The 13,761-nt window shown below is 37.8% G+C and overlaps 1 protein-coding gene across 9 annotated transcripts in view; it reads left to right on the top strand.

Moving 5' to 3' along the window:
* AUTS2 (activator of transcription and developmental regulator AUTS2) overlaps positions 1–13,761 on the top strand; it is a 1,755,315-nt gene that overhangs the window by 1,704,037 nt on the left and 37,517 nt on the right. For 4 of the 9 annotated variants that reach the window (XM_073665139.1, XM_073665143.1, XM_073665135.1 and 1 more), the window contains 4 exons: positions 5,066–5,525; positions 6,424–6,677; positions 6,817–7,058; positions 9,593–9,637. In XM_073665139.1, the coding sequence (XP_073521240.1) occupies positions 5,066–5,525; positions 6,424–6,677; positions 6,817–7,058; positions 9,593–9,637 (1,001 nt within the window). The remainder of the gene's footprint in view (positions 1–5,065; positions 5,526–6,423; positions 6,678–6,816; positions 7,059–9,592; positions 9,638–13,761) is intronic. The other 5 variants (XM_073665141.1, XM_073665138.1, XM_073665136.1 and 2 more) reach the window with 4 other exon arrangements.

Here is a 13,761-nt window from a genome sequence, read left to right as displayed (position 1 = left end):
TGTAAGTGAGCCAAACCAAAAAATTGAGCCGGAGCATATGTTGGTATAAGTGCAATATGTAGGAGCAGGTTCATGTCATGGCCATTTAACAGACAAAATCTAAGATATAAACAAAATGGGCAAATACCCCGTAGTAAGTAAAGAAATAAATAGTAATAGTACATGTAAATAACATAGGGTACTTAGTTTACACTTTTTTGATCAAAAAAGCATAAAAGCCATCCCACCACAACAAGGTGTACCCAGTCGGGACTATTGCTATTTAATTATTTACTCACTACAAGGTATTTGCTCATTTTGTTTTTATCTTAGGTTTTGGCAGTAATTTAGAATTGGTGGTCAATGGTCGATATACTTCAAAGGGAACTGTTGAAATAAATGCTGGCTGTGGTTCCCAAATAATTATTTTATAAGTAGATGTCACACATTGCACAACTTTGCATTTCTGTTAATATGTTCTATTTTCATGATTTTTTTCTCTTGTTTTTGTTTTCACTTGCAATTCAAGCATTGTATCCTGTTTTTCTTACTGTATAAGAAAAAGGAACAATAGCAGTTTAAGCTAGCACTGGAAACATGAAAGTAGAATAACTCAATCACTGGAAGGGAATAACGAATGCAAACCTTGCCGCCATGCATACTCTTCACACGTGAGCTCTTACTTGGAAGATAATTGCATGTTCTGTCAATCCAGCACATAGGCGCTCTTCGATACATAGATGTGAAGACGTACATTGTTGTTGCATAACGACAGAAGATTATGTAGTTGGGGAGGGGGAGCACAATTTTTTTTTCAAGCGGGCTTATCATTACCATATTTTCTTTTTATGGAGATTAGAAAAACTGACAAATTAAATCTCAGGAGACTCCACTTATGCATAGACTACATTCATTCGGAAAGCCCAAGAGTCTTAATTAAAGCTAGGATATGTATTTCATTATTCTTTACCTGTGTAAGCAGATTTAGAACGTATCTTTTGGGACTGTGAGAAAGGAGCTTTGGGATCGCAACGGCTTCTGCTCACATTAGGTTTTTGACTGCCTCTTAATATTTCCAGTTTTTTGATGGAAAGGTTTTGTTTTGTGCCTGAGTAACACTGCTATTTTCTGTCCTTCACCACTGAATATATTTGTTTTGTTGGGCTTTTTTATTTGATAATCCCTTTATAGTGTGTGATTTCATGATATGTACCGTAGAAGCTGTATTTACATGACAGCAGCCGAAAGTGACAATATTTCCCCTTGAGTGATGTTAATATAGTTAGTTTTGGTTGTTCCAAGTGAGATCCCCTATTGCGTTATCTCCTAATGATGGAGCTCGAGTGCTCTGAAGAAAGGCGGCATCCCAGCCATGAAATCCCAATCGCCACCCCCAATTTTCTATAAACTGTTTTTGCAAGCATTAAAATAAGCCAGAAGGCAGAGAATAATGTGATATAAATTTCAGTAAAATTAATGTTGACACACATAAAAACACTGAGTTATAAGAAGTTTCAAATACACTTATTTTGTGTTTACTGTGTTTTACGTGGTTTGCATTTAACATAACAGTAAAACGTCTTCCTTTCCCAATTTAGCTAGTCAATAGGTCATTTTGGGAGGTGGCAAAAATTTTCTTTTCAACCATGACACTTAGAATATTGACTTGCACATGTCTTTTTTATTGTGGTCCTAAACTGAGGACTTTATATATAAAATAATTGTTAAATGGTTTGAACATCCTAAAGATTACATATATTTTTGTTTATCCCACCAATTGGTCAGATGATTTAGAAACAACCACTGAGGACTTTATATATAAAATAATTGTTAAATGGTTTGAACATGATAGCCATGTGCCTAAAATGGTATTGTTTGCTATAAACTACCTAAAGATTACATATATTTTTGTTTACCCCACCAATTGGTCAGATGATTTAGAAACAATGCCAGAGTCACAATGTTCACCTTGGCATTGTTTTTCAACAATAGATATATTTAGCTACTTTACTGTATAGGACCATAGGATGACTGTTTAGACAAGGGAGAGGACCTTTGCTTTAAAGGGGTTGTTTCATGAACAAAGTTTATTTTAATCAATAGATCTTGTAATAATAATAATAATAATAATAATAAATTCCACAATTGGATGTGTTTAAATAATGTGTTCCTGTGCTAAGATAATCTTATAAATGTGCACCTGCTGTGTACTGTGTAATGGCTGTGTCTGGAACATGGTCTGATCATACCACAGCTCCTGGGCAGGAGAGGAAGCAAAAAAGTATACAGACATTACAGTACGGGATTGTAAATAATTCTTTCTTTGAGGTAAAACATTTTTTACAAAAGAAGCAGGGAAATGCTTTACCTTACAAGAAGAATCAGCTGTGATCCCATGCTGTCCTGTCTGTACCCTCTTTTTTGCTTCCTCCCCTGCCCAGAAGATGTGGTATGATCAGACCATGTCCTGCACAGTCAGACACAGCCATTACACAGTACACAGCAGGTGAACATTTATAAGATTATCTCAGCACAGGAATATTTAAAAAAAAAAAACATCCAATTGTGGAACTTATTATTATTCCAAAATGTATTGATTAAAATCAACTTTAAAATTAACTTTGTTTATGGGGAAATAAATACAATTATCAGATATTTGTACATTGTCTAGGTAAATGGATTCGCTGATTGAAGCAGCAGTTCATGAATTCTTGTGAGAATTGACTAGACTTAAGTGGTGAAATCAAGCACAATTTTAGCACCAGGGACTGATTATTTCTACATTACGTCCCAAAAGGCACAATGAAAGGATTTCCTACTGTTTTTATTTAGCGAAAATATACTATGCAACTAATTAAGTAAAAAATGTAATATATTATTTTGTGCATGTAAATAACCTCTTCAGAGAGGAAGAGAAATGTAATTCTAATGACACCTATAATTTCATCACTTTTGGATGTATATTGTGTAAAATAAGCACTTTTTGGTGGCACCCATCAGGTATGCCTTGTAGCGCAATATGCTTGATAGGTCTGGGTTTAACATTGACTAGATTGTAGTGTATGCCTACATACTGTAAACTATGGTTGCAATTCCTGTGTTTGGCTGCATTTTGGCCATCAATGTACTAGCTTAGCCTCTTTGTCCAATACTATGTAATCTTCTCATTTTTTTTCTAAATCCTTTAGATGTACTAACACCCCATTGTTTTGCAGTGAAGCAAGGACCGGAGTTTACAATTTATTGAGCAAAATGACCCAGAAATGTAAATCACAACATTTGACCTAAACTATTAATTATTAAACTGCTGAAAAAGTCCTTTGTGGTTTATAAATCATCTTTTATCACTTTATATAAATGACCTCTTCCAGGCTCTGTGGAGGACTCTGCCTGGAAGATAACTCTGCCTCCAGAGATTATTTTAAGTAAAAGGGGAGTTACCAGTGTGAGAGAAGTAACTAACACAGAACAGGAGAAATGAAATGTGTCTTCTTGCAAATACATTTTTTTGTAGCTCTCACAGCTCAACAATATTGTAGCCCTGTCTGCCTGTGAGATGGAAGCTGGAGCTGAGAGGAACCTGCAGATGTGTCAGGTATAATCACACACAGCTCTGCAGTAGGATCAGTAGAGCAGAGAGCGGTCATTACACATCACACTGGCAGCTCCCCCTTCATGTATAACAAGCTCTGGAGGCAGAGCTATCTTCCAGGCATCGTCCTCCCCAGACCCTGGAAGAGGTTATTTATATAAAATGATAAAAGATGATTTATCAACCACAAGGCATCTGATATGAGGCATACAAGTAGGACTTTTTCAGCAGTTTAATAATTAATAGTTTAGGTCAAATGTTGTGATAGATTCCCTTTAAATTCATGAAAATTCACCCGTTTCCTATAATATGATTTATAATAATATTTTTTTCATACAAAATTGAAAAGTAAAGAAAACAAATAATTAAGTGGTTTTAGACATAGTTTTGTTCTGTTTTTTTTTTTTAAGTCAATTATCTACCTATTTAGCTGGTTTGGCTTCTTACCTTAAAGGTGTTGTCCACTACTATTAATAATTGGCCATTCTATTTTTATGTTGAAAATAAGTATGTTTGTAAATACCTTGCGCTGCTGTTACTGCCTGTGAGCGGCTATCGCTAGTTGCTCACAGGCATCACATGACCCCCGGCTGCAGCCGGCTCTGACACTCGCTGATGTCATGTCAAGTTCCGGCTGCAGCCGGGGGTTTCTCTCTTCTGTGTTCCATGGTGAGTGATGGGCTGTGGGCGGGGTTACCCTGAGCGTCCCACCCAGCATCCACCGGGCGCTCTCCCTCTCCTCAATCATTGGGAAAGCATGTGGTGGATGCTGGGTGTCACGCGCGGGGTAACCCCGCCCACAGCCCAGCATCCACCGCGGGGACTGCGTCACTGATGTCACGCCTCACTTGACGTTACAACAGCGGCGGGTCACGTGATGCTTGTGAGCGGCCCGCGATAGCACGGCTCACAGGCCGTAACTGCAAAGCAAGGTGTTTACAAAGATACTTATTTTCAACAAAAAATAGAATGGCCAAATATTAAAAGTAGCGGACAACCCATTTAAGTCATGTGATAATGCCCTTTTAGGGGTTGATATTGACTTTTAGTTTTGCTACTTTGAATAGGTGGCACTAGAGTTCCTATCCTCTTCCTCTCTGATGAGGTTATTTGCTTATTTCAGCAATCATTTAACATCATTCGGGGTAACCCTTAATAATAGCTCCAAAGGTGTTTTTGGAGCTGTAAAGAAAACGTCTGCTCTCGACTGCAATATGTTCTAAACTCTGCTTTACTGATTAACATCTGGTCTTAGATAGCTAATAAGGCTCACAATGTACTATGGCACCTGTGGTTATCTTCAGTTGAAGGTTGTGAGCTCATTTCCAAAGCTCTGGCACTTACAGTGGAATTTCATTATTTATAAATAAAACTATGTTTCTGCTGTCAGAGCAATTTCATTATTACTGGATTGTTGGAATTTCAAGTATTCTTTGATATATTTTACATGAAATTGTGCATTTATGACACATTATATTTCTATTTTTATTGTAGATACAGAACTGGGTGTCAGTATACTGACAGCAAACAAATGCAAAGATGGTTCAGGTACAGTTCTGCCAAAAGTGTCAGGACTAGAAAGAAGTCAAGAGAAGAGTCAAGACAGCACTGCTGAGCTGCCATTTGAGACTACAGTGTGCAAAGAACTAGGACCAACAACGCTACCTACCATTCAGCCTGAAGTAGAGCCACAGCCATTGCTACTGTCTTCTCCAGGACCAGTTGTGGTTTCTCAGTCAGAGACACCTAAACAGACACAGATTGAGCCTCTTCAGCTTCCTCAAACTCCATTGCCACCTCAGCCACAAGTGCAGCTGCCACCAAAGGCTCAGCCTCCATCTCAACCACCTATTCATCCAAGTCCACCAGTAGCGCAAGCACGACCTCCTTCCCAGTCTTTGCCCCAGACATTGTGCAACTACAATAGCAGAAGCTTAAGTGTGAACAGTCTAAGGTTGGTAAAAAGATTGCATTTTCTCTTGCACTATATTTTTTGCATATTTTTAAGACACTCTTTGTATAAACTAGTATCCTTCTAAATTAAACACAAATAATCTAATAAATATAAAATTAGTAGGCAAAAAGTTGAGTATGTTTCCATTTTAAAGGTGCATTTACAAAGCATGATTATAGAGAAACGAAGTACGTTAATTTCCCCATAATCGTGCAGTGTAAACAGGCAGATAGTTAAATAAGCAAAAGGCTCAGTCATCGTCTGAAATGACCGTTTGGTTTGGATAAAAGTTCAGATCAAACCTGTGTGAACAGGACTCATGCTGCCAACAACATTGGCGGCCTATATGCACAGTACCATCTATTACTGATAGTTCTATGTATATCTGAAGTGTGTCTGTTTAAACAGGCTATCATATTTCTGCTGATCGAACATGTTGTCAATTGGTGGTGGTCGTTTAACACTCCTGGTTGGCTGGTATAAATGCACCTTAATTTAAAGACAGTTTGCACTGTTGTCTGGATACTTGTTACGACCAACGCAAGTAGAAAAACTTTGAAAGCCATCATGGATGGAATAGAGCTTATTGTAGAATAGAGGCGACAACTATTCTATTATTCTGGACATAAAGTAAATAAAAATGTGTTCATCCATAAAACCTAGTATAGTAGTATAGTATTGCACCAAAAAACTACCCATTATCTATTTACAGTCTTGAATCTTTTATGTCTTCATTTTCTAATTATTAATTCAGCGTGTTACTAAATTTTTCATTTTATTGTAATAAATATCCAGTAACTTTCTTTGTAATGCGACCTTGTCTGATTAATCAGCTTTTCCAAATTGGAAGGATGATAATACCCACATTTTGATAATGCTTCTATATTTCCTTCTACAGCAGCAGCAGAAGCAGCACTCCTGCCAAAAGTCAAGTGCCACCATCTCATTTGGCTCATCAACAATCACCTTCTCCATATCCCTTATCTTTACCAAGCCACAGTCCCTTGCATAGCTTTACACCAACCATCCAACCTCCTGCTCACCAGCACCACCCAAATATGTTTGCCCCACCTGCTGCTTTACCTCCTCCACCTCCACTGACTTCAGGGACCCTTCCAGTTCCAGGACATCCAGCTAACAGCACTTATTCAGGTAATTAGTTAAATATTTAGCAATTAAACCCTTGAAATGATGGAAATGTTCATTGATGGTTAAGGAAGAATTCTTTGGGGTTAAATGTTTCATCCTATGGTAAAATAATAATACCATATTTTTCTTACCTTCTTTGCAGAGCAAGACCTTCTCAGACAAGAGTTGAATACCCGCTTTTTGGCTTCACAAAGTGCAGATCGTGGGGCATCGTTAGGGCCGCCGCCATATCTGAGAACAGAGTTCCACCAACATCAGCATCAACACCAGCACACGCATCAGCACACACACCAGCACACCTTCACACCTTTCCCGCACGCCATCCCGCCTACTGCAATTATGCCGACTCCAGCACCGCCCATGGTGCGTACCCCAGGCAGAAATGTGAGGATAAGTAGAACACAGCTCTATTCATTGTTAGTCTGGTTGTTGCTTAAATGAAGGATCTTTTATAATAGAAATGTAACATATGCAATTAAAGGTTTTGGGGGTTTTAATATTATTTTTCAAATCTGAATGCTCAGATACTCCCTTTATTACATTTACCTTGGCCTAAGTCCAACAATTTCGTAAGTCTTTTGGCTGATTTTCAGTATAAGCAGTCCACTGATCAACAAAGTGCCTTATCAGTTAAGCCTTTTATGGAAGCCGTCATCTTATTATATATCTTTTTTGGGAATTGTACAAAAATACATAAAATATTGCAGCTGATTATTAATGTTGCTAGCCAACAATCCATAAAATGTAGAAGCTTGATAGCTTGTATATAAATAATATAATTTAGAATAAATTATAGTTGTATAAGGAGATAATAAAAACAACGTATTTTATAGGCATCATTTGTCAAACTCTCCTGGATGCCTAACCACAGATTTTACTAGATTTATTCTGCAAGCATATCACAAGAAAAGTTATTGCTGAGGAAATCTGATGCTTCACATTTTCCAGCTATTTGGATCTCATAAGCAGTTGTATTTTGCTTCGCATTTAGTTCATATAACTTGCCCAGGTTTAAACCTGTATTTATTAAAGAATATATTATGTACCATTTCTGATAGCATCATGTTTTTGGTATATAGGACATGCTTTTGGTATGTGAGGCAACACTGTAACCTGAAGCTTTTGGTCCCCCATTCAAAAACTGTAAATGGGGATCCCAACTATGATGCATCTTTTCTTCGTATGGAGCAGAGGAATTTTTGATCCTTCTTAAGATCCATGGTTTTGGTGTGACTGCAACAACTATGGTTCACGATACATGCTAAGCAGCTAATAAACCAGAAACGTGTTAGTGGTTTTCAATGTGCCCTTGCTTTCAGTCTCTGATGGTTCTTTTTGATCACGATACGACAAACAGAAATATTAATCAATATTAGCCAAAATGCACATGCATTCAGCTGCCCATACTCAGTCTAGCCTGATGATTTATGGCAAATACCAAAACTATCTAATGAATGAGTGAGCCCTCAAATGTCCTATCAGTTGCAAATATAGGAGAAGCCGTTTCACCTGTAGATAAAGTGGTTTATACCCCTTCCCCTATTGAAATAAACAAGCAAGCTGGGCCACGCAGAGCATATTTATGGGTAAAATAGGTGTGAGAGATAGCTGACGACAAAAAAACATGGTGTATAAAGCCAGCTTTTCTAATAAAAAGTGCATGCCAGACTATTTTTGTTTATGCAGGTTTAGAAAAATGTAGTGTTTGGTCAGTAACACTTTAAATAATACTTGTATAAGTTCTTAAAAGGGAATCTGTTTGTAGAATCAACCCTCCTAAGCCATGTGTATGAGCATGTTGGTCATAGAAGGGTGAATAAAATAATACCTTGATATATGCGATCCGATGTTTTATTCCAGAGTATTTCACATGTTACCTAATATGTAAATGAGCTGTTGCGATCTATGGGCCGAGCATAGATGTCTCTGAGAAACTGACTCCAGAGCTTATTTTAAATGAAAGGAAATATTACCAGTGTGAGACATGTAATGACTGATAGTCTGCTCTCCTGATATGCATGTCTCACACTGGTAACACCCCTTTTAATTTAAAAATAGGCGCTGGAGTCAGATTCTCATGCACATCAATGTCCTACCCATAGATTTAACAGCTCATTTACATGTTTAAGAAAAACATTGATTTCTCGGTAATAAGACATTGGATCGTAGCTATCAAGGGATCATTTTATTCAGCTTCCTATGACCTACATGCCCATATAGACGGCTTAGGAGGGTTGATCCTACTGACAGATTCCCTTTAAATGGCTTCAGCTGGAAAAGCCAAGAGTTATTTTATATTTTTGATTTTCCTTTGACTCAAAAAAATCAAGAATTATGATGAAAAATAGCCAAATTTACCAGCTAACATGTAAAATAGGGGATCCTTTTGACAAGATCTCTTTCACCATCCATAAATAGACACCACACTCTGTGGTGTTCTACCAATTCTCTCTACGGAAGTAAAATTGTTAGAGCGGCATGTGTATAAATACAAGGCTGTGCTTGAACAACACCAGTAAACAGGTAATAAAAGAGATGCTTATTTTCCAACTCGATCCTATATTTCCTTACAAGGCACCTCCTGGGTGACTGCAGCAGTCTCGCTGCAGTATTATAATGTTATCGTAGGGAAATGTATTTATAGGGATCATCTTTTATCATAAAAATAAAATACAAGGCAGCTATAAAAATGTCTTTGTGTGCACAGCATTCAGCCCAGAATTTTTATTTATCTCATAAAAGCATCAGGATGAAATGATAATAGATTTGGAGTAGGTTAAACAGCGTGCTCGTTGACTATGCGCTATACATGAGCCGCAGACAGTGCTTTTGGTTATCAAACAGCGTGATACAGTCATGATCTTTATAGATTCCTTTCTGAGACACAGTAATAACCATTTGCTTTGATCCCTTTGCAGTTTGACAAATACCCTACAAAAGTTGACCCCTTCTACCGCCACAGTGTGAGTGTAAAAGTGCTATGTTCCAATGTTGGCTTCTTTTGTCTGTAGCATGTCGCAAAACATCACCCCACACTAATCTGCCAAGACCGCAATGCTTCCCCTAATCATTCGGCCTGGAATTCCCATTGCTTTTTCTTGCACCAGCTTTGGCTATATATAAGCGTCATTCATGTGATTCATTTCTTCTAGAGATGCACTATCCTGTTTTTAATCAAAATTTGTCAGTGCTCATAAACTGTACACGAAGTCGTACTGTGAGAAAGATGACATACAGCATGAGCTTGTTCCCACTGGGAAAGTAATGATCAGCCAGGAATTTTAAATAGGAATTTCATAGGTGTTATAAAACCTACACGATAAAAAGTAAGTTATTCCTATCCAAATCAAATCATGTCTGCTGCACATGGAAAGGCTATCATCTAACAAAGTATTTAGAATGATACACAATTTCCAGAACTTGATATAATTCTTGTGTGTAGCGGATGACAGATAAAATGGAAACTCAGTTTATTACTCTGAGTTATTGGACAGACCCTATTTGTTAGTTGCGTGCACTATGTAGCATGAGCCTGTCTGCTGCAGAAAGTCTAGAAAATAAATTAAAAGGCTTCTGTCACTTATACATAGGGGAACTATAAAAATTCCCTGATATTGCTGAAATTTCCCAAAATGCCAGAGTGATGGCATGGAAAATATATGTCACATTTCTTTTTTTTTTTTAAAGCAACTAAAAATTGGGAAACCTTATTTTCTTTCAACTCTCTTACTTATTTCACTAAGTAAAAAATAAAAATTAAATATTGCATTTTTCTAAAGTAGCCCATATTATACTTTGTTATAACATTTCTTTTCTAGCATATGTTCCGGCAGATTATGTGGTATATAGAGGCACCATACTGTGGCACACAAAGGGGCACATTTCATACACAGGTCTTGATTGCAGAGTGTAGGACTAAAGTGCTGTAAATTTTTTAGGTAGCCCATTCTTCACACTGGAATCTGTTAGAAATTAGCTGGTATTGATTTCTGCTATAGTTTATGACTCTGGTCTGTGGCCAAACTGGTCTTTCTTGACAAGTTTTGTCCACAGTTTTTTAAACAAAAAGGGGCAAAATTCTCAAAGATTTGTGCAAAAATATGAACCTTATTAACGTCAGAGCATAGCTCTTCGTAAATGTCCCCCGATGTGTCTATGGCCTTATTATATGAAATTGTAAGCATATTGTGTGCATCCGTAAAGAATCCATGCACATGGTAAAGTCTAAGAAGTTTATAGAGGGTCCAGTGGTGGACACAGAAGAAGGCCCTTGTGCAAGAACAATACACGGTCCTTTTGCAGTCCATTAGTTCATCTTAATGCACAATTCCACCTGATTTTGAGGTGAAAGTGGACGCCCTTACTTTATGAGTCCTTATTCAGCTGCACAGGTTGCACTAATGATATTTCCGCTCCTGAGAGGGTCAATACTATGGTGGCATAAGGAAATAAAGGAGGCTTACTGATGCGGTCCTTTTGATCGTAACATATAAATGATATTTATGGGGCTCAATTACAGCCATTATTACAGAAGCCCCATGCCTTCTTATTTTCTTCTCACTATATTTTACTCTGCTAAATGTACCATTTGTATAGTTATTTTTTGTGGTTATTGTATATATCGCCTACCACCTTTACAAAGGTACAATTTGGAGCAGAGTGACTGTTCTGTTCGCTACATTATTTCTGGAATTAGAAAAGTTCTGCCTCAGTAACATATCCACTTATTGTGACATTTATAGCTAATGTACTGTGCTTTCTGTGATATTTGGAGATCAGGAGCTATGCTGCAGCCTGACAAATCATTTATAAACCATTAATGTCACCTATGTTTGTGTTAGAAGCGGAAGGTGATGAACAATTGACAATTTGGAATGGCAGTGGAAATCAAATTCTGTTATTTTCCTATTGTACTCTGGAAATGATGTTATATCAGTGTAGATATAAAGTATACAGCACCGTTATTTACTAAAGCTGAAATTAGATGTCTATCTAGCTATAGCTTTGCATGGCTATCTGCAAAATACACTAGTTGGGCCTGCTTCACACCTTGTTTTTGTGGTGTACTTAACGTATCTGTTTATACTGTAAAAAAAACTATTTAAAAATGTACGTTTGTACTTGCAACCAATATAATGATAATAAAAACAATGTACCGTATTTTTCGGACTATAACACGCACCGGACCATAAGACGCATCTAGGTTTTAGAGGAGGAAAATAGGAAAAAAAATGTAAGCAAAAAATGTGGTCATGACGCACTGTTATGGGGGGGAGGTTTGCTTCTGACACTGGTATAGGGGTAATATCCCCCATCCTGGTATATATATATGTCCCCATCTTGATATATATGGCTCCCATCCTAATCCTGGTATGCATGGTCCCCTAATCCCCATCCTGGTATGCATGGCACCCCTCATCCCCATCCTGGTATGCATTGCACCCCTCATCCTCATCCTGGAATGCATGGCCCCCGTCCCCATCCTGGTATGTATGGCCCCCCTATCTCCATTCTGGTATGCATGGCCCCCCATCCCCATCCTGGTATCCATGGCCCCCATCCTCATTCTGGTAAGAATGGCCCCCCATCCCCATCCTGGTATACATGGCCCCCCATCCCTATCCTAGTATGCATGGCACCCCTTATCCCCATCCTGATATGCATTGTCCCCCCAGCCCCATCCTGGTATCCATGGCCCCTCATCCCCATCCTGGTATACCTGGCTCCCCATCCCTCTCCTGATATGCATGGCACCCTCATCTCCAATCATGGTATGCATGGCCCCCCATCCCTATCCTGGTATGCTCATGTTTAGAAAACCCATTTACACATTTCTCTATTGGTGTTTTGTGAGTTAATAGCGCAAATCACCTCTTGGTCAGACTGGAAAGTGGTTACAAACAAGGACTTTCTATTTGGAGGACCTGTCCTGTCCCTTTTTGGGGTTCTTTGAAAATGACCCCCTTAAAGGGGTTTTCCTACAAGGTACATTTAAATTAATACATTTTGCAATAAAAATATATTCCACAATTGGATGTGTTAAAAAAATGTTCCTGTGCTGAGATAATCTTATAAATGTGCCCCTGCTGTGTACTGTGTACTGGCTGTGTCTGACCATTGAGGAACATGGTCTAATCATACCACATCTCCCGGGCAGGGATGGACACAATAGAGTATAAAGATCCAATGCTGTCTGTATACTCTTTTGCTTCCCCCCTGCCCAGGAGCTGTCATATGATCAGACCATGTTCCTGTACGGTCAGACACAGCCTTTACACAGTACACATCAGGGGCACATTTATAAGATTATCTCAGCACAGGAACATTTGTTTTTAACACATCCAATTGTGGAAGTTATTTTTATTTCAAGATCTATTGATTAAAGCATAATTTGGTCGTGGAAAAACCCCTTTAAGGCTATATTAGTTATAACACAGTGTATGCCCAGAGTTTTTTAACACCATGTGGTAGATTTATATGTAGGCACATGCAACTGCTAATATTATATATTGAAATTTGGCATAACTCCCTGTGATCATCTGTATATTCCCAGAAAAGTCTGGTAACCATATTTGTATATATTATGCTAAGAAGAATGAGACTTTCAGAGAGATCAAAGTTAGACAAGATTCTCATTATGTTCTGCTCGTTCTGGGATTGGAATTCACAACTAAACGTATAATTTACTGTAAAGTTATTTTAATGATAGGTATTATTTTTAAATAGCCCATCAACTATGGCTACATGAACTCTATCTCTCATTGTGTACTACAAAGCAGACATTTGTGTATTAGGCTTACCATCAATAAACCCTGCATCATACATGCTATGCTAATACATGGTATTTTTAGAGATCTTAAGTAAGATTATAACCTTTAAAGGCTATAGGTAGATATAAAGATAAGATGATTGATAGATAGATATGGATAGATAGATGGATAGATAGATAAATAGATTGAGATGGATAGATAGATATGGATAGATAGATAAATAGATAGATAGATATGGATAGATAGATAGACACATAGATAGATAAATAGATAGAGATGGATAGCTAGATAAATATGTAGATATGGATAGATAGATA

This window comes from Phyllobates terribilis, unplaced genomic scaffold (genome assembly GCF_046119375.1).
Source record: "Phyllobates terribilis strain yellow unplaced genomic scaffold, ASM4611937v1 Scaffold_2__4_contigs__length_985480577, whole genome shotgun sequence".
Lineage (NCBI taxonomy): Eukaryota > Metazoa > Chordata > Amphibia > Anura > Dendrobatidae > Phyllobates > Phyllobates terribilis.
The sequence above is the reverse complement of the archived record's forward strand: the minus strand, read 5'-3'. Positions and strand labels throughout refer to the sequence as shown.